The sequence below is a fragment of the Wyeomyia smithii genome, chromosome 3 (genome assembly GCF_029784165.1).
Source record: "Wyeomyia smithii strain HCP4-BCI-WySm-NY-G18 chromosome 3, ASM2978416v1, whole genome shotgun sequence".
Lineage (NCBI taxonomy): Eukaryota > Metazoa > Arthropoda > Insecta > Diptera > Culicidae > Wyeomyia > Wyeomyia smithii.
Genome location: NC_073696.1, coordinates 102982949 through 103010939, shown reverse-complemented (window position 1 = coordinate 103010939; position 27991 = coordinate 102982949). Strand labels below are relative to the sequence as shown.

The 27991-nt window shown below is 39.5% G+C and overlaps 2 protein-coding genes across 4 annotated transcripts in view; both read left to right on the top strand.

Annotated features, from left to right (window-relative positions):
• Nucleotides 1-7277, top strand: part of LOC129732061 (phospholipase A1 member A) — a 48366-nt gene extending 41089 nt beyond the window's left edge. For all 3 annotated transcript variants that reach the window (XM_055692542.1, XM_055692543.1, XM_055692544.1), the window contains exons 3-5: nucleotides 5268-5975; nucleotides 6231-6399; nucleotides 6458-7277. In XM_055692542.1, the coding sequence (XP_055548517.1) occupies nucleotides 5268-5975; nucleotides 6231-6399; nucleotides 6458-6575 (995 nt within the window). In that variant the 3' untranslated portion in view covers nucleotides 6576-7277. The remainder of the gene's footprint in view (nucleotides 1-5267; nucleotides 5976-6230; nucleotides 6400-6457) is intronic.
• Nucleotides 7278-15625: 8348 nt separating this feature from the next.
• LOC129728456 (thymus-specific serine protease-like) lies at nucleotides 15626-17542 on the top strand. Its single transcript, XM_055686901.1, has 4 exons — nucleotides 15626-15657; nucleotides 15841-16287; nucleotides 16347-16817; nucleotides 16876-17542. The coding sequence occupies exons 2-4, from the start codon at nucleotides 15851-15853 to the stop codon at nucleotides 17540-17542; spliced, it is 1575 nt and encodes a 524-aa protein (XP_055542876.1). The 5' UTR covers nucleotides 15626-15657; nucleotides 15841-15850.
• Nucleotides 17543-27991: the final 10449 nt, after the last annotated feature.

The window sequence follows — 27991 nt, the reverse complement described above, 5'->3', positions numbered from 1 at the left end:
CAATTGATATAACGATTGGAAGATGATCACTACCGTGGGGATCGTTGATTACTTTCCACTGGCAATCTAACGCTAGTGATGTCGAGCAGAGGGATAGGTCAAGCACGCTTTCACGTGCTGGAGGATTAGGTACACGTGTCGCTTCCCCAGTATTCAAAACTGTCATATTGAAGTCGTCGATCAAGTTACAGATTAAAGAAGATCGGTTGTCGTCGTACAGCGACCCCCATAGCGAACAGAGAGAGTTAAAATCTCCCAAAATCAAAAAAGGTGCGGGAAGCAATTCTGCTATATCAAGGAGTTGTTTCTGTTCAATCCGCGTGGATGGGGGAATATATAATGAAACAAGGCAAAGGTCTTTTACATTCATATTCGTTTGAATGGCAACAACTTCAATCTTCGAGATCGAGGGGAGGTCTGAAAAAAGAATAGCACTTTTTGATCCCTAAAAGTACCCCTCCACCGTGTGAGTCTCGATCTCGACGAATGATGTTGAAATCGTGGAAATTAAGTTGGTCATTTGAATTGAGAAAAGTTTCACAGAGTGCGAACGCATCACAATTGTATGTGTTTATCAAATGTGAAAATAATTCGAATTTGGGGATTATACTTCTGCAGTTCCACTGTAACACAGTGACAAAATTCCTAACCTCTTCCGACGTATTAGTCATCGAAAGATACGATAGCTGAAATGAGAGGGCCAAGTTGCTGTGAGTTGCTTCAAATAGGTTTTCACTGTAGGGAGAAGGGCAAGAAGAATATTTTATTTTATTATATTTATTATTTTTTTTGGTATGTTGAATGTTTTAAATATCCAGTCCACAATATCAGAGAATTTTATGAACCCAGTTTCTTTTATGTCTTCTGATCGAGAAATGGGTGCACGAGGTGTTTTTGGTGCCCCAGGAAGCGGTGGGTACTCCTGGTTTGATTTGAAATTAAAACCGGGGGGCACTTGCTTCGGTTTTTCTTCACCGCTTCCTTTTTGTGTTGTCTTATTAGTCATTCCGCTAGGGGTTATCTTACGACCTTTGCGAGAAAGATTAGGAGAGTTGAGCATTCTCCTCTTCCTAGATTCCTCTGGCAAGGCATAAGAACACCCTTCGACGGGATCGTCAGATGTACCCTCATCGGTTGGCAAAAAGGAAAAGATGTTTCCTGTCGAGGGTGGCTCAGCCCTCTTAAGCATTTCTGCAAAAGAGCGCTTTGATCGTTCCTTAAGGGAACGCTTAATTTTTTCCTCGCGCTGTTTGTACGCGGGACACGCCGAAAGGTCATGCCGAGTTCCCTCGCAGAAAAGACACTTTTCAGTATCCTCACTGCAAGCGGTCTCAGCATGATTGCCTCCGCACTTGCTGCAGCGTGCCTTGTTGCAGCAGTAGGTGGCTGTATGACCTAACTGCTTGCAGTTTTGGCAATGCATGACCCGCGGTACGAACAGGCGTACAGGCAGACGAACCCTGTCCCAAGAGATGTAGTTCGGCAGTGCGGATCCGGCGAATGTTACACGGAAGGAGTCAGAAGGGAGGAATTTCTTCTTCCCTTCTTCGATGGATACTGAATGCAATTGCTTGACATCCAGTATCTTTCCATCTTGAATCAGGGGGTTCTTGAAGCAGCCAACCCCGTGACGCAAAATGTCATCGACCGTGAGGCTTCCTTCGGCAACCACACCGTCGATCTCCACGTCCTTGGCAGGGATGTACACGCGGTACTCTCTCGTGAAGCGCTCGTAGCTAGCAATTGCGTTTGCTTGCTTCAAGCTACTCACGACAACTCGCAGTTTGTTCGGTCTAACCTTTGTAATTTCGGTTACGTCCGAAAACTGTTTTGCCAGGTCCTTGCCTATTTGTATTATGTTAAGAGGCTTCTTTATGGGCTTAAAGAAAACTACGAACGGACCTTTCGAAGCATCTGGGTAAGCTTTCACCCGTGTTGCCGGTACCTTTGGTACGGGGCTAGGTAGCGGGGAAGGTATTGGGGAGATCTCAATCTCTTCCCCATTTGTTTCCACATCCAGGAATAGTTGCACCTGCATGTCGTCCATTTTGCGGGAGCGTTACGCTCTACCGCACACAAACGATAAATATTCGAATGTGGGGGGGGGGTCATATATCAAGTATATATCAAGTAGTTGATATTAAATTTTAAAAACAATTTTTCAAACTACAATGGGTCAAAATAAAAAAAAAGACAGTAATACTAATACTAATAACAATTGTAATAATAGTAATAATAATAATAATAATAATTATAACAATAATAATAATAATAACAATAGTAATTATAATAATTATAATAATAACAATAATAATAATAATATTAATAATAATGATAAAAATTCTAAAGTGAATACTTCACCGAACGTCTAAGTCACGACCTCACGGCTGATAGTTGGATTGATCGAGTGTCTCCGCAGAACAAACAATGACGATCCAGCTTCGTGTTGTGACACAGTGGCCGTTTCTTACACTCGACCTTGTAGATGCCACTTGTAGTTGACTTCCACTCGCTCGATCGTATGATGGTCCGTGCTGCTAGCGGGGTAACAGCGGTGCGGGAGAATTATTCTTGCTGATATATCAGCTGCGTATCAGATCACTGGCGGGGTAGCCTGCCCCTACCAGTGTGCAGAAGATGTTTCTGCCGATAAACTGCAGGCTATTGTTATCGCGCAGCACAAGAACTGACCGACAAAAAAAACACCCGTACGATAACTCGTGTATTGTTATTTTGCGAATCAAACGGAGATAAACAATTTGCGTCTAATCAAGACGAAAGCAAAACAACGAAATGTAGAGTGATTATGATAATATTTCATTCTATGCAGGTTTCGTCTGCTAGTTTTTGCTATTTTGTGCTCTTGGTGTGTACAAAAAAAATGCTTTTTTAACATTTTTTGGCAATAACTCGATTTGTGTGGAAGCTATCTGTTTCGTATCTTCTACAAAGTTGTGTGTTTCAGTGATATACAAATATACAAATATATGATATTCAATGATATACAAATATATGTTGAACAAAACTAAGTTTAAAAACAAGTCTAATAAGAGACGTTATATATCCAAAACAAGAAGAATTAGAAGAAAAGTGACTTCGACAAAGTTTTTTGTAATAACTTGATCTACAACTTTGCTGAAGACACCATTTCTATAAAACGTAAGGCTAAAAAGTTAGATTTTGCAGCGCCACTAGCGGTTGAGTTTCGAACTAAAACTTTTTGTCATGGCTTGAGCCTTTTTATATACTAAATATCTTCGGAAGATAGTATGTCAATAAAACCATTATTTGGAGAGCAAATGAATTAAGTTCACGTTTTTGAGCTCTCGTACCACTGTGAGATGGTTGGATCAATTTTCACAAAATTAGTGTCACATAAAAGGTCCAGCTACCACATGAAACACCATTTATTTACACTGTACTTAGACTGTGACTTTGTCCTTTATGAACCAAAATGAACGGGCTTTCTTCAAAACTCTTAACTCGCATGAAAATTAATTTACTCCGAAGTCTTTTCAAATTCACTCACTTTCCTCGGAGTAGGCTGGATCAGCCAGACACTTACTTTAACCATTATGTATTAAATTGAAAAAATAACGAAAGTCTTTCATCTGAAATATTATGTAACTTATTTGAACAAAACAGATGTTATATGAAATGGTTGTCTCCTAAAGTAATTTATTTCATTTTAATTTAATATGTGGTTCAAAAAATTTGGAAAGAAAAGTAACCCATAGACTGTTCAAAATTTACTGCTTAGAATAAAATATGTGGCCTCAACATCATTTTTATTTTAGTTAATTATTCTCGGCGTTGCTAGGAATTGAATTGTTCTAAATTGGGAATCATTTCTTTCATTTTACTACCTCTTAAGAACAACTCATTTCAGAAATATTACTTCAAATTTCATACATTATTCATTTTTCATTATGAAAGTCATTCATGAAATATAACATCGCTATTCTTGGAACGCAAAGAATGGAAATACCTCTATTGGATCGTATTTGGCAATCCTAGGATGTATTGCATTGTTGACTACCCTATTTTATTATTTAAAATGAACTATGAATCCAGTATAGTGCCGTGTCAAACATATTATTATTGATTAAAAAAAACAAAACTATGAATCCAGTGGAAATTGTTAAGATGTATTTTTTTCGAAAAATTCGAAGTTTTTTGGCAAATTTGTTTCAACGACTAGTAAAGTGCGAATAAGAAAGGCTGGGTCTCACCGCTAGGTGGATTAATTCGTGTTTTTTTTTCTTTCTACTGAGTGTCTTCATACCCCATTTGCAAGCCTATTTTGTTTATCATCAACATTCTGACATTCTTCCTGGTTTACAATGGTGAGTTCTTATTGATTTAACGACCTATTTTTGTCCATATGATATTTCGTTGGACTGAACAGATCTAGTATCAGAGAAGTTGCTAAATACCAATAATTTAGTCTCAACAGTTTTGGAGATTTTTACCATTCATGTAGAAATAACCAACGTTTGCGCTCCACCGCTTCTTGCTTCCATTAATTAATGTGCCAATTACCTTTTTCATTTGCCTATTTCTTCTGGAGCCACCACAGTAACGCCAAATATTACATGTACGCTTGCTCAAATACCCTGTGACACCTATTTTATACAGCGTTGAGCTCAAAGTCGCAATCACACTGCACCGCGTAAAATGGTTAATTCATGACGAACCGGTAAAGTTGTATAACCGAACGGCCGGCGCAAGTGCATGGTCTGCGCTGGGTACCAGCAACGGTTTTTCAAAACCAGTCGTTTATTTTCGCATCAAAATGTGACTCGAAAATTTATCATCATTCGTTAGTTGTCAGCTGGCCGTGTGTGACCAGGTATTAATTATGCGTTTGGTGTTTGAGTTCAATAGCGTCCACGGTCCCTCGCGTGTAAGTTTTACAGCGCCTAATGCGACAGACCTTCGGAAAGAGTCTATTTCAATGGAAAAACAACCTCTGGATAAACAGTGGTTACTAACTAGAAAGACCTAGAGCTCTCCTCGCTGACTATATTCCGAATGAAAAAATGTCGATTCATCCTGCAATGCTGTATAGGATTATTACAGTAATCGCTAGACGCTGCTGTGAAGGCCTAAGAGAAGTAGGTTGATTACCACCCACGCAGAAATTAATAACTATGACAGTTTGCCTCATAAACTGCATTTTGCAATAATTGCTAAACATTGAGACGAGTAACAATCTTCTTGTTATCCATAATTATACTAATATCATTCTTCGGTTCTATTTTCAGCACAACAACAACAACAAGACCCAAGCAACGTATTCAACACTTCATCCTGTCTGGAGAAACCTTACCGGTGTCCGCATCCCAGGATCAAATTCTACCTTTACACTCGGCGAACTCAACAGGCTCCCGAGTTGATCGATGTGCTCAACACGGAATCACTATACCGCACACACTGGAACCCGAAGCACCCGGTGAAAATAGTTATACATGGTTTCGGTGGAGGCCGAAACCTTTCACCCAGTCCGGATATGCGGAAGGCCTACTTCATCCGGGGTAATTACAACATCATAATCGTTGATTACGGGTCTGCGGTGACGGAACCATGCCTAAGTCAAATCGAGTGGGCACCTCGATTCGGAAGTCTTTGCGTTTCCCAGCTGGTGAAATATTTGGCTGCACACCCGCGGGGTGTGCCACCGGATAGTATGCACTTGATCGGATACAGTGTGGGAGCCCACATTGCCGGTTTAGTGGCTAACTATTTGACCCCGGAAGAGGGTAAGCTGGGTCGAATAACAGGGCTGGATCCGACGATCTTTTTTTACGCCGGGACCAACAACTCGCGGGATTTGGATACCAGTGATGCTCACTTTGTGGACATCATTCACACGGGTGCCGGCATTTTGGGCCAGTGGAGTGCGAGTGGGCACGCGGACTTTTACGTCAACGGCGGTACCAGTCAGCCGGGGTGTGCGAGCAGTACAATCTTCCGTGAGTATTAGAGTTGAGTGGTTGTGTACAAATTTTTTTGGAGGAAGTTTTTTGTTTTGATTAATTTCGATTTTTCATGTTTAGTATGTTTACCGAGTACAAAAATTGCTAGGTTAGTATTAGGTAGCTTTCATTTTTTGTTGATATCCATGATATTGGCGCAAGGTACTAAATATTTGCAATTGAATTACTATTGAGTGATGATAATTGAGAATCAACAAGACGATGTGAAAAAAAAACATCATACATTTGCAGAAACGCTCGCATGTGATCACACCAAGGTGACGCCGTACTTCATCGAGTCCATCAACAGTGAAAAAGGTTTCTGGGCTGGTCCGTGTACAACGTTAATATCCTACCTGCTGGGTTGGTGCGAACCGAAAGATTCTGACTACGTGCTGATGGGGGAACACGTTTCTCAAAGGTAGGTCAATTCGATTATTTTCGTCTCATTCCAAGCCCTACCAAGTCGTTTTTTCCAGTGCACGAGGTATCTACTACGTGACAACCAATGCCAAACCTCCGTACGCACGGGGTTTCCCCGGTAAAAATCGCCGAACGGCGAAGAACTCCGAGTACGCTGGAGTCCGGCGAAAATGATTAGTTTAGAAACTGCCATCGCAATTTACAGACAACAGTCATCATGCAAAAGCAAAACGGTTGTGATATACAGACAAGACAAACTATTTTCCTTGCATTCTAAGAGAATCAAAACATGCTACAATACCAGTGACATAATAGTGACACATTTCCAGTAGATTCTAGAAAATATCTCAATAAGTAGTGTGTAGAAATCAACAGGAAAGTGAGGGTTTAGCACAAAACAGACTAGTAGGGATAGTATAAGTTAAAATGGACAGACAGATAGTTGTCAGCTGCCCGTGTACAGCAAAGTAATTTACCAAACGAGCAACTCGTCATATTATAAGCAGTAGATTTCAATAAAATGTATAACGCCACATGTTACGCAACAAGAGCCGCAGAGCCAGTGTTACCTGTTTTGAGGAATGCCACTTGGTCTAATCTGCGCTACCCGTGGCTGCGATTCTTTAATGACGGGTTGCTTTCATAAGTAGAATGCAGCAAAATGACAAATCATACTCTAAGATATTCGCTCAGTAATAGTGTAACCGAAGTGTTAATAAACGGATAAAATTGGTCTGAAAACTAGAAACTTATTAAAATGTTAGATCACTTCAATATGTGAAACAGTCGTAGAACAGTTTCGTAGCAAATATAAAAGCGGTTGAGCCAGAATGTTTCGGATTTGAATAAAACTTTGTTGATGAAACAGTTATCACGCATGATTAGGTTGCATTTTTCATGAATCACATTTTTTCATTGAAAGAAAGTAAAAACTGAATAAATTATTGGTGAAAAACAAACCGAAATCCAAATGAAGTCAATGATGAGATTGTCGATATTTCAACTGAAACAGGTTACGTGCATTACAACATAGAATCCGAAAATCCACTAAAACATTACACTTGAACGACCATTTATTATTAATAACAGACTTATAAATCCAGCATGCTTATTTTTTCATTCGTTTAACAAGGTCCTCCTGTAACTGTTCCAAGCTAAGCATTTTTTGCAATATTGCATTCAAGAGACTGGCTATTTTCCAGCAACCGCAAGTTGCCAGACTGGATTTCAACATTACTTGCGCGGTTGAATTACGGCCTCTAGGCATCATCCCGCTTCCAGAAATATCCACATTGTCATATTAAGTAGTATTTGGTCATTTTTGATTGTGTCTCAGAAACCGGAAGTCGCTACCTTGGATTTTGTAATGACTTCTGGAGTAAGTTACCTACCGCTGAGTACGGGTCTGGTTCCAAAAATAGCCCTTTTTGTGAGATTTGTACCACTGCGACCATTATTTTGATCTTTTGTGGAACAAAAACCCTAATTCACAAAGTTTCTCCAATTCACTCGGTTATTGGCTGCCGCTCTACATTCCCTGCGCCTCTGGTCGTCTTCTTCCTACCGGATTCGAGGCGAATACCATCATCGCATCGGGTAATTGTCCGACATTATTGCAACAAGCCCTGCCCAGGTATCCGTCCAGCTTTAGCCACCTTTGGAATACCAGGTTCGCCGTAGAACCAGCCAGTGAGCCAAGATAAACAAACTAATCTTTTACTCGAACTCATCACCGTCGAACGTAATGCTTCTGCCTAGGCGTTGTTAATCGGGTTTAGTTCCACCGGCTAGCATATAATTGGTTTTAGAGGTACTTATGTTTATGTGTATTACACCGTGTAGCTAAATGTTGAATAGCAATTACGGCCTCTAGGCATCATCCCGCTTCCAGAAATATCCACATTGTCATATTAAGTAGTATTTGGTCTTTTTTGATTGTGTCTCAGAAACCGGAAGTCGCTACCTTGGATTTTGTAATGACTTCTGGAGTAAATTACCTACCGCTGGGTACGGGTCTGGTTTAAAAAATACCCCTTTTTGTGAGATTTGTACCACTGCGACCATTATTTTGATCTTTTGTGGAACAAAAACCCTAATTCATCAAGCCTCCTGCAGGATTCAATTGGACCCGGCAATCCACCCGAAATCCGCACAGAGCACTGTACCATCCACCATCCAGCGAAGCCTTTTTCATACGAGGCTTTGACCTTTGTCAATGAATAGGTGAAGCGTGGGAGTTCTGTATTCACGGCATTTCTGGAGGATCTGCCGTATGGTGAAGATTTGGTGCATCGTAGACCGTCCTTCTACGAAGCCGGCCTGATAACTTCCTACAAACCAGTTGGCTATCGGTGAGAGTTGGTGGAGAAAGATTTGGGAAAGCACTATGCAGGCGGTATTCAGGACGGTGATTGAACGATAGTTTCCACAATCCAATTTGTCGCCTTCATAAAAAGATAGGGCAGATAACCCCATCCTTCCACTCCTCCGGTAGTTGTTCTGTATCCCAAATTCTTACAATCATCCGGTGCGACGCCCAGCTTTTCCGGGCCCATTTTTATAAGCTTCGCTCCGAAGCCATCCTTCCCAGCCGATTTATTATTTGTCAGCTGCTTGATGGCCGCTTTAACTTCTCCTACCGTTGGGGCTGACACGTCTTCTACGTTTGTCGCACCGACGGGATTGCTTTCTCCACCGACATGGTCCTCTGCCTGGGCGCCATTCAGGTGTTCGTGCCTCCATCTTTCGGTCACCTCACGATCGTCTGTCTGAGTATTACCATCTCTACCATCATCCCGGTACATTTCGGCGGGTTGAGTTTCTAATGACCTGATAGGTGGTATTGAGACATTTTCAAAAATCGGAAGACGCCGTCTTGCAACTAAAATGACTTCTGAGGTCAATTTCCGGTCTCAAGTTATCACCCTGATTTCGAAAATATACATATTGGAATTTACTTCAAAATACAAAACAACGCGGTGATCGTGGCTTGTGTTTAGGAGTTCACAAAGAACAAATTCGCTGTTAATGTAACCCTAGCCGCCCTCGTCAACGCTAATGAGATAGATAAAATTTGAAGCCATTGAAACTAGTCGTGGGACTATCCGGATTAAAATATCCGGATATCCGACAAATATCCATAATCCGGATTAACCGGATATCCGGATATTATCTGACAGGATATCCGGATTTTCGGATAGTTGGATATCCGGATATTGTATCCGAACATAGTTTAATGAGAATTATGTAAATAATTACTTACCCCAAGTAACACATGCAACATCTTTTACGAAAAAATTAAAGGAAAAAGTTATAAATAAGTCATAAATAAATTACAGGGAAAACATTGGGTTTTAATTCACTCGCATTGATGTTTTAAATCGGAATGATGTTGTAAATCGAAATAACAAGTTGAAGTTGTAAATACATTACGAATTGCTGTAAAAACTGATTTATAACATGTTTATAACTAGTTTGTTTCTTGACAATGCAAGAGAGACAACAGTGGTGAATATGTGTTTGACAGCAAAACGTATAGTGGAGACAAAATTGAAAAATGGCCGCAAAAGTTGTAGTTCAGTTTTAAATCAGTTGTAAATGTGATTTTATGGTGTGAACTATTTCTTTTTCATCAAATACAGTGCAGATCAAAAATACTGTTACAATATTCAAAATTATATAAAATATTTAAACACCCAGGGAATTTATGTTTGATTAAACATAAATAATAAATTTGACAGTAAATTATATTTAATAAATTTATTATTCAATTTACTTAAAACAAGAAAATCGTTTGATCTGATCGGCCATGATTTGTTTCAATTCTCTTTTTTGTCTTGCTCAACGATCTTCGGTTTTGTTATTATAATTTCGATCATCGTTAATAACCTCAGATCAATGTTTGAATATTTCTGTTTTACTTAAATTTCAAAATATATTACTTAATCCGTGGTTTAGTTAGGAGAATTTTTATATTATTTTCTCTACTAAAATAATCAAGATGGTGACGGAGATTTTTTTTATAGGTTGTAGTAGCTTTATATAGCCTTGCTTAATTGGTTTCACGATTCCATCTCCAAATTGTGGCAGAAATTACTCCTCGTTTGGTTTGCTAAAAGAGCAAGAAAGTTCAAATAATTAGTACATAGTGCATGACATCTTAGTTCACCTTGATGTTTCAATGTACATTTTTTTCAATTATTTTGTGAATTTTTTACCGAAATAAACTTTATAGATAGTGGTTATATAACGGACAAAATCTTTGGGCAATCGTTGTACCCATTCAACGAATGTGAATAATCAACATGGTTGCCACGTTAGCGCAAGCGGCGTGCTAAAATAATATTCAACACCATTTTTCTGTACTAAAGGCACGTTTCATAATATAATCCTATCGAAAATATATACCTGAGGCTCATTCCTCTAGAGTTCATCTGTTACTTTTTTCTTTATTTCAAATTTGAAAAAAAATATGATATTGATTACTATCATATTGTGGCATTTTCGAAGCGCGTAAATTTTAACGAAGTACAAGGTAAATATTCACGACAAATCTGAAATCGCACGTAGATTTATTGTATTTAATCACTATACCAACACCCTATTCTATCAATGGATTGTCTTGATAATTTCTCAAATGAAGAGCCATGATTATTTTCGTGGGTCATCTGTTTTGTATGAATTAGAAACAATCATCAGCGAGTGAAATTTCAACTCATTCGTGCAATTTGTTCATGACCTATTAATAACCGGCCACCATTTGTTGGGACTGGAAATGTAAGAGTGGTGGTTATAGTCGTTATAAAGTTGTTTTATATAAGTCGTATGAACAATTCATTTGAAGTTGAATATATGTTTCATATTGGCTCCGCCCCTTGCGCTTTTTATTGTTATAGTGACGAGATTTGTTATATATCAATTACCTAAACTTATTAAAGACTAACCGTGTTACTTGGGACGTGGGGATTGGGGATTGTGGAAAAAGCCATTTTTCGCGTTACATTTCATTCGAACGGGCCTAAAAGACAGAAAAAAAATCCGGATATCCAGATAGTATATACGGATATCCGACTATTCGATTATCCGTATCCGGATATCCGGACATCCGAATAATATTCGTTTACACATCCGTGATCCGAGCTTCGGATAACCGGATCACGAATATATCCGGTTAAAGTCCCAGCACTAATTGAAACATACACGCTACTATAGTACCTTTATGCACCAAGTTCAATGATAATCGGTTAAGCAGTTTCAAATTGAATAAAGATTGGCAGCATTCGTTAACTCCCTCCCCTGTCTCCTAGCTACGCCACTGATATACAGTCAAGTCTCAAATGGTAGAGTGATGTGATGACTGTTAGTGAGTGACTGTTAGTGAGTGACTGTTAGTGAGTGACTGTTAGTGTTTGTTAGTACGACGCCACATATTAAAAAATGCCTGTATGCAAATTCTCATGACGAAGTTTTCAACAGTTCACAAATAATGATACGTCCCTCCCACTCAACTACGCTACTGAGATACAGGAAAATTAATTTCATACAAACATGCTGCATAATCAACGTATACGGATGGGCACAGTGATCAAATCAGGTGTTTAGGAGTTCACACATAACGAATTCTTCTTCCTTCATACCACGCTAACGAAATAGATAAAATTCATTGTCGTTGAAATGCATCAGCTACTACAGCTTCTACATACCGAATTTAATAATGATCGGTTTTGAAATCAATACTGAAATACAGAAATGTCTCAGATGAGACGAAATATTGTTGGACACATGTAACTTGAGGCCCTGAAGTGGTCATTCACCTCTGTTCAGCAGCTCCTATCTCAACCGTCACGAGATGCCGACGGAAATGCGGGAAACAGGTACCTAATCAATTCCCGGTGTAAATTTTGGTTGTATGCTGACTGGGAAAGGGGGTCTAAACTATAGTCATTCGGTAGATGACCGTATATATGTGTTGAGGTTTGCCCTTAATCATTCAACTACAGTTTAATCAATACCTACGCACCATCAACCAACGAACCTGATGACGTCAAAAATGAGTTCTATGAAAAGCTTCAACGAGTGGAAGACTTAAATATGGTCTATCGAGTAGTATTCACGGTAGTAGGTACGACGCGTGAAAAACAGCGTAAAGGCTGCTTTGATAGGTACTGAGTGCCAGATAGCAACGGACGAGAAGAACCGTGTCAGAAGCCACATGCTCATACGGCTACGCATCAGAACAGAAAGAGATAAGTACAAGGAGACAAGAGCCACTGAAAGTGGAGTTCACCAGGTAGCTGGTGCTCGCCAGCGCAGACGACAGCTTTGCTAGATACGACGTGCGGAGCTTCTACAGAATAGTCAATAGAGTCAAAAGCAAGATTTTCTCTGTACCGAGGATGTGTATTGACAAGGACGGCAACCTGCTTACAGATAAACCGACGGTTGCAGCTAAGTGAAAGGAGTACTTTCGTGCGCCATTGAACGATGAGGAGCAAGATGATGATTAAGCATGAGCATGAGCATGATTAACCGCCCGCGGTTGCTACTCCGTTAATGCCAGATCAGCTGTAATTACACAGAGAACCAACAGATGATGCTTGGGACTAACATGCATCTTCAATGTGTAAAAACTGATGACCTTAATCTTTATATCAGGCAATACCAGCGCCGGCCGCATCCGAATGCAGGTCAATGAAGGAGTGCGTATGGGAATATGTTGACGTGATACTCGCTTTATTGGAAGCCGAGAACACCTCTGCACTTCCACGAGAAATCACTGGGATGTTGGAGAAAAGGCAAGGTATGCAGCAGGGTTCGTTTTGGTAAACGATGCACTGATTCCATATTAACAAATGTCGCGCCCGCGAGTTAATTATAATCACTGCGAAAGTCGTTACGCGGTCCTACCTCATTTAGTTTGATGATAAATCACCGCAACAATAAAGCGCACACGAGAATACCGGCTCTATGGCCAAATTGGGACAAATTCGAATTGTCGGACATCTCCTCGTGAGGTGGCCTTCTTTATATCTAGAACTATTGCACGTTGTTGACCTATCCGTAGATAATATGACCTCATGGAAAATATCAACGCGGAGTCTCTAGGATTTTGGTCACCCGGACATCTGGCTTTTTGCCTAACCGATCGACTATCGACGTCTCTCGTATACTCTTCGACTGTTTTTAAAAGGCGATATGATCCCGCGAAAAAAAAAACACCTGACCAACATTAAAAAAGTCCTTTCTAAAAAAAGGTGTCATCGAATGTTTAAAAGGAATTAGATAAAGTAAGAATAAATCGGCGGGACAAAGTTTGCCGAATCAACTAGAATACTGTTAAGTACCTAGTATATTACATACCAAGCAATTTTCCGCACACGATGTACCGCTATGAAAGGTATCAAGCTCCACGGATTGATAGTATAATCCCGTTAACACCATGCGCGCTGTTCACACGGGTAACAAAAAGACAATATCCTTGAAGTTTCTGAAAATTCGGTTTTATCATAGAGATTGGTAGGTACAAAGTTTTATAATTTTTCATGTAGAATATATGCTAGTCTGTCGAAAGAGTGATCAATCAAAATCAATATTATCATTTACACTACGGCAACCGACGCAAGGAAAAAGGTAACAACGCGACTATCGAGAAAATATTCCTAACAAATTAAAAAGTTGGCAACAGTCATGCATACAAAGCACAAAAATGAGATGAAAAACGTATAAGCACAAGTAACAATACAACAATTCTAATCCAATTAAAATGCCAAAGTAATCATTGTTTCATCCTTTTGAACCTGTGTCATTTGGAAAATTCCACATAATTACTAAAATTTTGCATAAGGCAGAAATAAATATTCAAAAGCTAGAGAAGTCATAAATTGAACAGAGTGGAAATGCATAGTAAAAAGTTATCAGAAAAATTTTAATCAAGAATTACAAAATGTTTCAAGTACAATCCAGTCGATAAATCTGCGCGCGATTATTTCCTAAATTACGTTCGATTATTTTTAAATCAATAAAATACAAGAAAAATGCTAACCAACCTAACCAACATACAAAGCGATCGGCTCGCATTGAATAACGATTGTGTCCAATCGTCATGGTAACATCTTTCTAATAAGAATGCAGTATGGTTAGCGTATATGTGTTGCTTGGGAGGAACAACTAGGGATGGGCAAACGGCTCACGAGTCGTACATATGAACCGGTTCATTGAAAAAAAAAAAAGCGACCGAGTTAACGGCTCACGTAAATGAAACGCAGTTTTTGATGACCACCAAAATTTATCGTAACTTAAGCCGGAGTTTATCCAAACATCACGATTAGGCAATATCACAAGCAAATTAGTGTTCGTAGTTGTGAATGACCGGTTCAGAGCCGCTCTTTGAAGTTTGCCCATCCCCAGAGACAATTACCACACAGCACAGCAATACACTTTTGCGATGGTGTAACCTCAAATGATTACATATACTTATGATTGGAAACCTAATAGATAATGTATTACTGAAAAATATTATGAAAACATCAGCACTTATCTTTGATTTGGTGTCATCATGCCTGGCAAAATTCGTTGAAACACCGGCGTCAACCACATGTATGCTGTGTAAGTTCCGTGTAAGTGATTTCACTTACTAGCTTATTTGCACTAGCGCAGAATTATTACATATTATTTGCTGCGATTTTCAATATTATCACTGGTTTCTCTCTTTCAACTCACTACTCTATTGAAACATTTGTTTTGATAAGCAAATTAAAATAAGCAAGCAAATTAAAGCAAATTAAATTAAATGAAAAAAATAACATTTTAGCACTATTATAAATATGTATTTTTGATAAAAAAGAGCCCCTATCGAAATAACACTTGCATGGCAGTTGAAAGTGCTCTCAAAAATGAAAAAAAAAAATCAATTGACAAACATTCAATACTTCAAATACCGTTATCTCCGTTAAGAGTTTGAGTAATATCAAGAAATAGGACCACGAGTGTTACAATTTCCTATTTGTCACGAGGAATCATGAGTCACTGTTTATAATGTTTGCTTGAAGTTAGTTGGTCTCATATCAGTGTACGCTACATATATTGGATTCACAGATGGTTTTCAATCATATGATTAACCCGACGTAACCATGGAAATCACCTGTGCCTGTGAGGCTGAGATAAGCCATCAATATATAATAGGATAAATATCCATATATAATCAATATATAATCAATATATAATAGGATAAGGAAGAACCTTCAGCAAGTTCGTTTAAGTGAGTATACATGAATTCTATGTCAAGTACAAGTTTTTGATGCGTTTTAAAAACTGAGCATAACAAAACATTCTAGAAGAGAATTGCTCCTGTGACATTCATGTAACTTGCATTAAAAATTATCGAAATAAAACTTATCACGTGTTTGTCGCGTGCTGACAATTGAAGAGAATTTTTTTTCAGGTACGCAACGATGCGATCGATTTTTCTTATCACCCTACTGGTGGTGATTACCGTAGCATTCGCTACCGTTCCACGCAGAACACGGAATGCTCAAGCCAGCCGGCAGCTTGCGGTACAACTATTTACCCGGCAATTCGCGGGAGCAAGGAAACAAGCATCGACAAGTTCCGGTTTCGACTCAAGCTCACGACAAGTTTCCGAACACTTCTTTACCACAAGCGTCGATCACTTTAACGCTCAAAATACCGAACAATGGACGTTGCGCTATTTTGCTTCAACCGATAACTACCGGCAAGGTGGTCCCATTTTGATTTTTCTTGGAGGGCTCAATCCAATCATACCAGAGTTGATAGGCGAGACAACGCTGAATCACGAAATGGCACGGGAGTGGAACGGTGCGCTGTTTGCCTTTGAATCACGGTTCTACGGACAAAGTCGACTCACTGAGTATGACAATTCTCACTTGATATAAACAACAGAGAAATTTTACTCTCGATTATTTTCAGAGATGTGAGCACCGAAAATCTTCGTCTGCTGAGTACTGAACAAATATTGGCAGATTTAGCTGAATTCGTGACTTACGTGAAGCGCGAGCATATCGGAGACGAAACAGCTAGGGTCTTAGTTGCCGGTAATGAATTAGGCGGAGCGTTGGCTGCCTGGTTCCGGGTTCGGTATCCTCATCTAGGACATGCTGCGTGGGCTTCCAGTGCCTATATGCATGCTGTGCTTAATTTCCAAGACTTCTCAGAGGCCTGGGCAGAGGCGTTGATCGAACATGGCAGTCAGGAGTGCTACAACGAGATCTTCGTGGCATTCCATGTTTTGCAGAACATGATAGATTTGGGACGTGCCGATTTGATTTACGAGAAGTTCAACATATGCACACCAATAGATCCCGAAAATACGCGTCAAGTTCAATATTTCTTCAGTGTTCTGATGGCAACGGTTGAAATGGTCACTATTTACGGCAGAAAGTACAAACATTTGTATTTAATATCCAATTAATCGTACAGCTGTATTTTTGTTTTATAGTGTGACTGGTTTTGCTCAAGTCTGCCAAAATATAACTGGAACTGATGCGGAAACTGCTGTGGATGCATTTGCGAGTTGGTTCAACACAGTATATCCTGAGGATAGCGTTTGTGCAGGCACAGATATAGCAGAGGTTATCGAATGGCTCAAAGAAACTGATTGGGATTTTCAGTATAATGCATACGGTCTCCGTCAAGCGCTCTATCAAGAGTGTACCGAGTTTGGTTTTTTCGTCACAACGGATTCACCTTCCCAGCCATTCGGCGACCGAGTAACGCTTGATTTTTACATTGATACGTGCCGTGAAGTATTTGGCGAATGGATCACTGAGGAATCGATCCAGCGAGGCATTGATCGTGCAAATAACCGATTTGGCGGAGATAATCTTGGCTCTAGTTTCACACACTTCACCAACGGTGATGCTGATCCGTGGAAAATGATAAGCATCACCCGTAATCTTACACTCGATGCGCGAGCCGATGTAATTCGCAATCAGTTGGGAAACTCGGATCTACCCGCCATGTCACCGGATGATCCGGCAGGTCTGCAAGAGGTCAAGCAACGTTTGAAGCTTAAACTTGCCAGTTATCTATTTCCTTTGACTCCGTTGGAGAGTTCCGTCAGGTTATCGCTCGTAAAACAATTGGAGAAGTCGTCTGTACGATGAAATTTTAAATCTTTTTTGGTGTTTGAGAAAAATAAAACTGTTCTACTGTTGAAGCATATCGTGTTGTTATATTTCTTTTTACCTGTGGTTTTCACCTAAACTTACTTTTCTGTTTCTTTCTGTTTTTTTTTTTTTGGATATGTTAATACGATCACTACTAGTGGTATCAACTCTTTTCGGGAGATTTTTTTTTGCTGTCATCGTTTTTGTCAAATGATGTTCAGTTTCATGATAAAACAAGCGGTTGTGAACTAGGAGAAGGTGAATTAGACAATTAAAACAAATAAAAATTGTTCATGTGACGCCACACAACTTCACACCACCCCTCTCCACCTTACGTCACAGATCGTTACGATTATTTTAACCCCTCTCTCTTGATGAGGAGCAAGATGATGATTAAGAGCGATAAACAAGCGGTGGAGCCACCAACAGGTGGAGGCTGAAATGGCGATTAGCGAAATGAAAAATGGCAAGGCCACAGGGAAAGATGGTGTCCCAGCCGAACTTCTTAAAGCCGGAAGCGGGCGGCTGTACTATGCGAACCACCAGATAATACTGAGCATCTGGGTGAGTGAACAAATGCCGAACGACTTGTTGGAAGGGCTCATATGCCCAATCTACAAAAAAGGGGTCATCAACTGGATTGTTGCAACTAGCGAAGCATTATGTTTCTCAACTCTACATACAAAGAACTCTCCCGTATCCCATCCGTCAGATTGAGGCCGTTAACCCGTAAAGACCCGGGACGGAACTTTTTTTTTTGAAAATGCTCGTTCTCAGCACTGGAACGGCCGATTTGGGAAAACTTGCAATGAGTTTTGGTGAAGGTGCCACCCCTCTGGACTCCTCCCCGTTTTTGTGAGACGCAAATATGTCTGTGTTTTTTTCTAATTTTTCAAACAGATTGAGCAAACACTGGTAATTTTCATACGTATCAATTGCTCCATGTATCAAATCATGTCAGGTGGATGAAATATGGTATGTAAGAGTGAATTTTGGAGTTTTCAAATTATTTCAGTACAAAATCACAAAACTACGTATTTTTATAAAAATAAATAAAAGAACAAACCCATGCTTGAAGCCCTTTGACAACCAAATTGCCTGATTCTATTAAGATTCGAGCCCACGACCACCCGCTTACCAAAGCGGACTCTGTAACCTTGCGGCTACGAAGCTCCCCATGACTTCGGCTGGACATATACTAAAACTGGAACGATACAGAGAAGAACTTGCAGACTTATTATCTGTTTGTAGATTTCGAGGCGACATACGACTCAGTGAGAAGATACGAACGTATAGCTGGCAATACATCAGTCGCATTAGTAACGTTAGATGCACTGCAGTAAAAAGATCAAACGTGCGAAGAAACAGTACGATCATCACGAAATCTCACATGCTCCTTGGTTCTGCGGATGACATTAATATCATCGGTAACGACCGTAGAGCGGCGCGGGATGCATTCAAACTTTTAAAGAAGTAAGCAGCGAGGTTTGGACTCAGCATTAGCTCTGCCAAAACAAAGTACAGCTCTTATGCAGGGAGCGTCAGAGTTTCGGTGGTGTTAGTGCTGAAGTGGAAATTGATGGGGAATGATTTGAAGTGATCGATGAATTCGTTTATCTTGGTACGCTTGTGACATGTGACAACGATATGAGCAGCGAAGTGAAACGACGAGTTTCAGCTACGGACAGGGCCTTCTACGGACTACATAACCACCTAAGCTCCCGAAGTTTGCAAACTCGCACTAAACTAACGCTGTATTGGAAGCTGATCCATCCGGTGGCCCTTCACGGACATGAAGCATGGACGCTGAAGCGAGCTGATCGACGAGTGATCGTAGTTTTTGAGTGTAAATTAAAGGTAAATTGAAAGATGGAATGTGGCTGTGGTACCAAGTATACAAACATGCTGATATAGTTAGGATAATACAGCGTGAGTAGGCTGGACATGTAGCCAAAATGCCTGACGAGAGAGCCTCCGAAACTATCTTCAGCAGCAGAACCAGGAAGAGGCCGTCGACTCCATGGTTGGCCTCACACTCGGTGGATGTGTGCGGAGAAGGACTGCTGGTATACAAGGTGACTAGAGTACGGCTGCTCAGGACAGAAGAAGCTTGGTATCTCTAATTCGTTCGGTTTTAAACCGGTAAACGGTCCGTCGGTCAACAAAGTAAAAAATAAGAAAGTACTAAAATACATCTGAACCTCTATGCAAGGTTGTCGTGGAAGGCGTTTTCAAGTTTACAGTGTACAAATTCACCCTAACCACATCTGTTCAATCGAAGAACCAAAAACGTGACAAAATCTCTTTATTTTAAGTATCGAAATCAAGCGAGGGCGTTCTCTCCACACATTTTACACTCAAAATTTTATTACACTTATACCATTCATACCTGCTCGTGTTGAAGAATTATTTCGGTCTCTCTTGTCCTCATACAAAACCAAAAAGCAAAAAAACTGTACGACCTCTCGCCGCTTTTTCATCGAGAGAATTCTTTGTTATCTCCGGTACTAGTATAGCGAGAGTGCCTTTTCATGATAATCGTACAGTACCACCCGCATACGTGCAAGGTTTTCTTGTACAGATTTTTTTTATGGACTTTATTCTGGCCCGAGTTGAAAACCGAATATCTTGACTAAAAACAATCGTTTTTTACATTGTACATAATGTCGCAAGCAGTACTGAGTATAGTAGGGTGGGGAATCGTTATATGGAAAAAACGAAACTTGATAGCAGAAAGCCAGAACCAAGTTTTTTTTGTTCTATTTGGGGCCTCAAACAATCCTTAATTTATCGGAACTCAATTGGTTTTGTTTCCGCTTGGCGCATTGCATTTCAAATTTATATGGAGATTTGTATGGGAAAATCAATTTTTTTTGCATTTTTCATTCTAAAGAGCTCAAAGTGGTTCAAACCATACGTTTCATGACTTCAAATGGTAGGTTTTTTGATGCCTAACAACTTGGCCGAAGACACTAATGAGCTAGGGTCTCCCAAAAAAATACTAGAGCTGTTTAAAGTTGGGTATGTCGAAATTTATGTTGCAAATCATTTTTTTTGCCAACACTGCCAGTGTACCGGCGTCAATCAGATTTCCATCAGAAGTGACCTCAAAAACACGTTGTAGATTCTACCTACGCCTAGAATGTTGACCGCAATTTGTTTGCTTGATCCAGCTGAGTGTATAATCTCGTTACGACAGGTTACTTCGGATGGGAATCCTACTGACACCGGTACATTGGTAATGTTGGCAGAAAACAAAATTTTCTGCGTTTAAATCGACATAATCAACTTTGAACAGCTTTAGCTCTTCTTGGGACATCTTAGCTCTTCAGTGCCTTCTGCAAAGTTGTTAAGCATCTAAAATACTATACTTTAACATAATGTAGTGCATTATTAGATCATTATTGAGCTCTCTAGAAAGGTAAATGCAAAAAAGTAGGTTTTTCTCATATAAATTTTCATACAAATTTGAAATGCAATGCGCCAAGCGGAGGCAAAACCAATCGACTTCCGATAAGTTCAGGGTTGTTTGGGGCTCCAAAAGGAACCAAAAAGCTTGTTTCTGGAAAATCGATCACTCTTCCCCATCCTAGTGTATTGTATAGCACGTTTTATTTGCATTACTCTCAATATTAGGTATAATAAACGGTACGAGAAAAAAAAAGTTTGTCGTTAACCGAGAAACGCGGTTTCCAACTCTAACCAAAATATTAAAGTAATTCTACTAACTGGTTAAAGCGGTTTCAATAGTCGCGCTGTATACGATTCAAGAAAATTGGTTAAGCAATGTTTGAATGGTTGAATGATTTTTAGTTCAATTTTTTCTATGAATGTTGATTGTGAATGGTTACTGAATTTCTGCTTAAAAAATCTCTTGAATGCGCTCCTTCCTTAACTTGATTTTGATAGATTCAAGATCACTGGTTATTGAATCAAAAAAAGAATAGATTTTTATGCATGTTCAAACTATTGAAGCGAACTGTTTGAACGATGCACTGTAAAATCAATGAAGGGCAGCACGAAATGAATGCCAGAGCATGGGCTAGGATTTGCAGCAGAGTTTTGTTCGAAGTAGCATATGTGGTTTGTGCCCTCACCTTTCCCGCGCCTATGAGCTATAGCAAAACTAATATATTTGTGACACTCCCCGTACTCGAAAATCCCTATGTTCAAATTTTCTTGGTAATCTGTTCAGTAGTTCTAGAGTCGCAATTTTAGATTAAGAAAAATGAGATATTATAGGTTGTAAAAACTTGGTGGCTAAATCTCACCAGAAATGCATCAGTCGATTTTAAAGATAATAATGTCCGAACGTTTTGCTGTAATCTGTACTTTTTCATCATATTTGTCTTCCCCAACACTAACTGTTCATCTTTTTTATCGACCTTATTTTTAATCATCTCGCAGATTACTATAGCGTAGAACTAGTTGAAGAAATTATCATAGGTTAGAATAGGTTGTTTTCCGTCTCTGGGAGACGGCTTGTGGCAGAATCTGCAAATAAACGCTTGCTGAAGTCTTTCGACATCAAAATCGAATGATTGTACTAAGTTTCAATCCCACAAAAAAGCGAACTTCGTAATGTTGCATCTACGAAGCTGCTCGTAAATAGTAAATACGGTGGAAAATTCTGATTTTGCGGAACCGCAAAATCCAGTATCAGCCGCGAAATTTACAAAAACTCGCGAAATGCCGTGAAAGTAATGAAAAACGTGATATTCTATGCTAATCATGAAATATTTCGATATTTCGAAACCAAATTACGCCGAACTACGCCGAAGATTAAACCATTTTGTTCATGAAAATTGTCGTTTTACAAGACCAGAGATATTTCAGGCCATGTAGTAACTGTCCAAAAACTCGAATTTATTGTGTTTCAGCTCGATGCTTCATTATGCATACAAATGGAGAAAGTTGTAGGTACTTTCATTGATTGCGAGTTGCTCTTGCTTAGCCTCATCTTCTGTAATAGGGTCCAACCATTAGTATACATGGGTCATTCCATGTCGAGTGTCCAAGGAAATGCATCGACCATCTCCGATTTCGACCAAAATTTGTGAGTTGATGTATTTTGGGCCGGAACTTATAACTACAAAGTGTTGTATCAATTGGTGGACCCCTCCGCCAATGGGACTGCCTCCACTTTTTGCGAATTTATCAAAACACATTTTTAATATTGTGTATATCTCGGGACCCTGAAGAGCTACAGATTATGTTGACATATCATTTTGAAGGGTTTTAGATGTAAAATCGAACTACATGGTCAATTATTTTTTGCAGTGTTGCCAACATTGCATTTTTTTCGATTGATGACTTAATTTGCAATTTCCTCGCAATACCCGGCCCCCACCCCTTTCGATTTTAATTTTGACAACGCCAATGTGTTTAGCATACGATTTTACATAGGAATCACTTACCAGCAAAAAACAAAATGTAGCGTTCCAGAGATACAGCATTTTCAAAATTGCAAGATTTTGGATTTTGTCTACGCACGAAAGCGCTTCTACATAAATTGCTGCTATCTAAATGGTATCCTTGCAGGCGTTTGTGTAATCGAAGAGATGTTCCTTAGAGGAGCATCCGTCTTCATTTTATTGGTTTATCACATTACAAAAATCATCGTCTCTCAATTTAAAACCATTTCCTAACAGGCGAATGGTAATTTTTTTTTCCTGATTTAAGGTTTGCTATGATTTAAAAATTGTAAAAAATCATCACGTGTGCAGTCATTTCATTCTTGAAGATGGTGTGTTTAATTGGATTGTATTTAAAACAAATTTGTATCGCTGGAGAACGGTATTGGTTATCACAGCAGTTTACGCGATGAGATTTGCTAGCTAGCGAGCATGCATAAATGACGTAGCTTTTTTAGGTTTTTTTACCCCCCTTCCCTCTCTCCCACCGTAGCATTACATTACAAAGTCAGACCCTCTATTGATAATTACTAGAGACAGTGGTAATTCGCGGCAAAAAAGTTGAAAATTCGCGGGTGGCAAAATAGAAAATATTAAAAATTCGCGGTAATTTCGCGGCGACCCGTTCTTTAGAAAACGCCAAATAATGTGCATTTTTTGGTAAAAATAATGAAAAAACTGTTTATTTAATTTCATACACGGTAATTTAACAGAACGATTCATGATTTTTTTTGCAGTACGGACTACTGTGTCAAATTGTCTTCAATCATATTTGGGTGTCAGCAGGCACGTAATATTTCAGTTATTCTGACTCACATCTATCGAGTTTCCAGGAATCGATAAATATTCATTTGCCAACCGGAAAAGTTCAAAAAACCGTCCGCGTTTCGAATACTTACCAAAATTATTAAAATGCAGGTCCCAAATCGCCAGAATCTTTGCTCAAATAGGATCTATCAACTGAACCGTTCGAAAACAATTCAATCCAGGCTGGAAAAATCTCGTTGTAAGAGAGCAGCAGTACTATTCCATCTTATTGGTTGCGTAGGAAAAGATGTTCCGTTGCCATGGAGGTGCCTATTGATCTTCAGATTTATCCGTGTTGTTGGTTTTCGCGGCATTTCGCGGTTTTTTGATAATTTCGCGGCCGCTGCTGGATTTCGCGGAATTCGCGGCTTCCGCGAAGTCACGATTTACCACTGTCCCTAATAATTACGTAGCTGTTTGTATAAACAGAACAATGAAAGCCACCTCTGCTCTAATCCTGGGTAAGAAGAAAAAGAGGAACATCGGCAGATGAATGTTATGATAGACTTTCTCTCTCTATGACATGCTATGATATGAGCAAATTGAGATATTCGGTTATGATAAAATATTCTGGATGCGTTCGGAGATTTGTTTGAACATGTGGTCTTGAATGTAATTATGCAAAATTCTGAAATGAAATCTGAAATCAGTATTTTTTTCACGTTATTAACAATGTCACAAGTTGGTTTTAAAATTCGAATCATGGACAAAAGTGTACATGTAACAAGAAACAGTTTTGAATTTAAATACGAAAAGTGTAGCCAAAACTCTCTAGTAACTTTTCGTGAAAATGATTCTAGAGCGGGATTTGTTGCGTTACATCATTAACGGATGCTCCTCTAAGATACATCTCTTCGATTCGCTAAAATAATATTCAACACCATTTTTCTGTACTAAAGGCACGTTTCATAATATAATCCTATCGAAAATATATACCTGAGGCTCATTCCTCTAGAGTTCATCTGTTACTTTTTTCTTTATTTCAAATTTGAAAAAAAATATGATATTGATTACTATCATATTGTGGCATTTTCGAAGCGCGTAAATTTTAACGAAGTACAAGGTAAATATTCACGACAAATCTGAAATCGCACGTAGATTTATTGTATTTAATCACTATACCAACACCCTATTCTATCAATGGATTGTCTTGATAATTTCTCAAATGAAGAGCCATGATTATTTTCGTGGGTCATCTGTTTTGTATGAATTAGAAACAATCATCAGCGAGTGAAATTTCAACTCATTCGTGCAATTTGTTCATGACCTATTAATAACCGGCCACCATTTGTTGGGACTGGAAATGTAAGAGTGGTGGTTATAGTCGTTATAAAGTTGTTTTATATAAGTCGTATGAACAATTCATTTGAAGTTGAATATATGTTTCATATTGGCTCCGCCCCTTGCGCTTTTTATTGTTATAGTGACGAGATTTGTTATATATCAATTACCTAAACTTATTAAAGACTAACCGTGTTACTTGGGACGTGGGGATTGGGGATTGTGGAAAAAGCCATTTTTCGCGTTACATTTCATTCGAACGGGCCTAAAAGACAGAAAAAAAATCCGGATATCCAGATAGTATATACGGATATCCGACTATTCGATTATCCGTATCCGGATATCCGGACATCCGAATAATATTCGTTTACACATCCGTGATCCGAGCTTCGGATAACCGGATCACGAATATATCCGGTTAAAGTCCCAGCACTAATTGAAACATACACGCTACTATAGTACCTTTATGCACCAAGTTCAATGATAATCGGTTAAGCAGTTTCAAATTGAATAAAGATTGGCAGCATTCGTTAACTCCCTCCCCTGTCTCCTAGCTACGCCACTGATATACAGTCAAGTCTCAAATGGTAGAGTGATGTGATGACTGTTAGTGAGTGACTGTTAGTGAGTGACTGTTAGTGAGTGACTGTTAGTGTTTGTTAGTACGACGCCACATATTAAAAAATGCCTGTATGCAAATTCTCATGACGAAGTTTTCAACAGTTCACAAATAATGATACGTCCCTCCCACTCAACTACGCTACTGAGATACAGGAAAATTAATTTCATACAAACATGCTGCATAATCAACGTATACGGATGGGCACAGTGATCAAATCAGGTGTTTAGGAGTTCACACATAACGAATTCTTCTTCCTTCATACCACGCTAACGAAATAGATAAAATTCATTGTCGTTGAAATGCATCAGCTACTACAGCTTCTACATACCGAATTTAATAATGATCGGTTTTGAAATCAATACTGAAATACAGAAATGTCTCAGATGAGACGAAATATTGTTGGACACATGTAACTTGAGGCCCTGAAGTGGTCATTCACCTCTGTTCAGCAGCTCCTATCTCAACCGTCACGAGATGCCGACGGAAATGCGGGAAACAGGTACCTAATCAATTCCCGGTGTAAATTTTGGTTGTATGCTGACTGGGAAAGGGGGTCTAAACTATAGTCATTCGGTAGATGACCGTATATATGTGTTGAGGTTTGCCCTTAATCATTCAACTACAGTTTAATCAATACCTACGCACCATCAACCAACGAACCTGATGACGTCAAAAATGAGTTCTATGAAAAGCTTCAACGAGTGGAAGACTTAAATATGGTCTATCGAGTAGTATTCACGGTAGTAGGTACGACGCGTGAAAAACAGCGTAAAGGCTGCTTTGATAGGTACTGAGTGCCAGATAGCAACGGACGAGAAGAACCGTGTCAGAAGCCACATGCTCATACGGCTACGCATCAGAACAGAAAGAGATAAGTACAAGGAGACAAGAGCCACTGAAAGTGGAGTTCACCAGGTAGCTGGTGCTCGCCAGCGCAGACGACAGCTTTGCTAGATACGACGTGCGGAGCTTCTACAGAATAGTCAATAGAGTCAAAAGCAAGATTTTCTCTGTACCGAGGATGTGTATTGACAAGGACGGCAACCTGCTTACAGATAAACCGACGGTTGCAGCTAAGTGAAAGGAGTACTTTCGTGCGCCATTGAACGATGAGGAGCAAGATGATGATTAAGCATGAGCATGAGCATGATTAACCGCCCGCGGTTGCTACTCCGTTAATGCCAGATCAGCTGTAATTACACAGAGAACCAACAGATGATGCTTGGGACTAACATGCATCTTCAATGTGTAAAAACTGATGACCTTAATCTTTATATCAGGCAATACCAGCGCCGGCCGCATCCGAATGCAGGTCAATGAAGGAGTGCGTATGGGAATATGTTGACGTGATACTCGCTTTATTGGAAGCCGAGAACACCTCTGCACTTCCACGAGAAATCACTGGGATGTTGGAGAAAAGGCAAGGTATGCAGCAGGGTTCGTTTTGGTAAACGATGCACTGATTCCATATTAACAAATGTCGCGCCCGCGAGTTAATTATAATCACTGCGAAAGTCGTTACGCGGTCCTACCTCATTTAGTTTGATGATAAATCACCGCAACAATAAAGCGCACACGAGAATACCGGCTCTATGGCCAAATTGGGACAAATTCGAATTGTCGGACATCTCCTCGTGAGGTGGCCTTCTTTATATCTAGAACTATTGCACGTTGTTGACCTATCCGTAGATAATATGACCTCATGGAAAATATCAACGCGGAGTCTCTAGGATTTTGGTCACCCGGACATCTGGCTTTTTGCCTAACCGATCGACTATCGACGTCTCTCGTATACTCTTCGACTGTTTTTAAAAGGCGATATGATCCCGCGAAAAAAAAAACACCTGACCAACATTAAAAAAGTCCTTTCTAAAAAAAGGTGTCATCGAATGTTTAAAAGGAATTAGATAAAGTAAGAATAAATCGGCGGGACAAAGTTTGCCGAATCAACTAGAATACTGTTAAGTACCTAGTATATTACATACCAAGCAATTTTCCGCACACGATGTACCGCTATGAAAGGTATCAAGCTCCACGGATTGATAGTATAATCCCGTTAACACCATGCGCGCTGTTCACACGGGTAACAAAAAGACAATATCCTTGAAGTTTCTGAAAATTCGGTTTTATCATAGAGATTGGTAGGTACAAAGTTTTATAATTTTTCATGTAGAATATATGCTAGTCTGTCGAAAGAGTGATCAATCAAAATCAATATTATCATTTACACTACGGCAACCGACGCAAGGAAAAAGGTAACAACGCGACTATCGAGAAAATATTCCTAACAAATTAAAAAGTTGGCAACAGTCATGCATACAA

Coding starts and splice junctions, on each gene's coding strand:
- LOC129728456 (XM_055686901.1), top strand. CDS start 15,851: ATGCGATCGATTTTTCTTATCACCCTACTGGTGGTGATTACCGTAGCA. Junction 16,288..16,346: donor GGACAAAGTCGACTCACTGA/GTATGACAATTC, acceptor GATTATTTTCAG/AGATGTGAGCACCGAAAATC. Junction 16,818..16,875: donor GTCACTATTTACGGCAGAAA/GTACAAACATTT, acceptor TTTGTTTTATAG/TGTGACTGGTTTTGCTCAAG.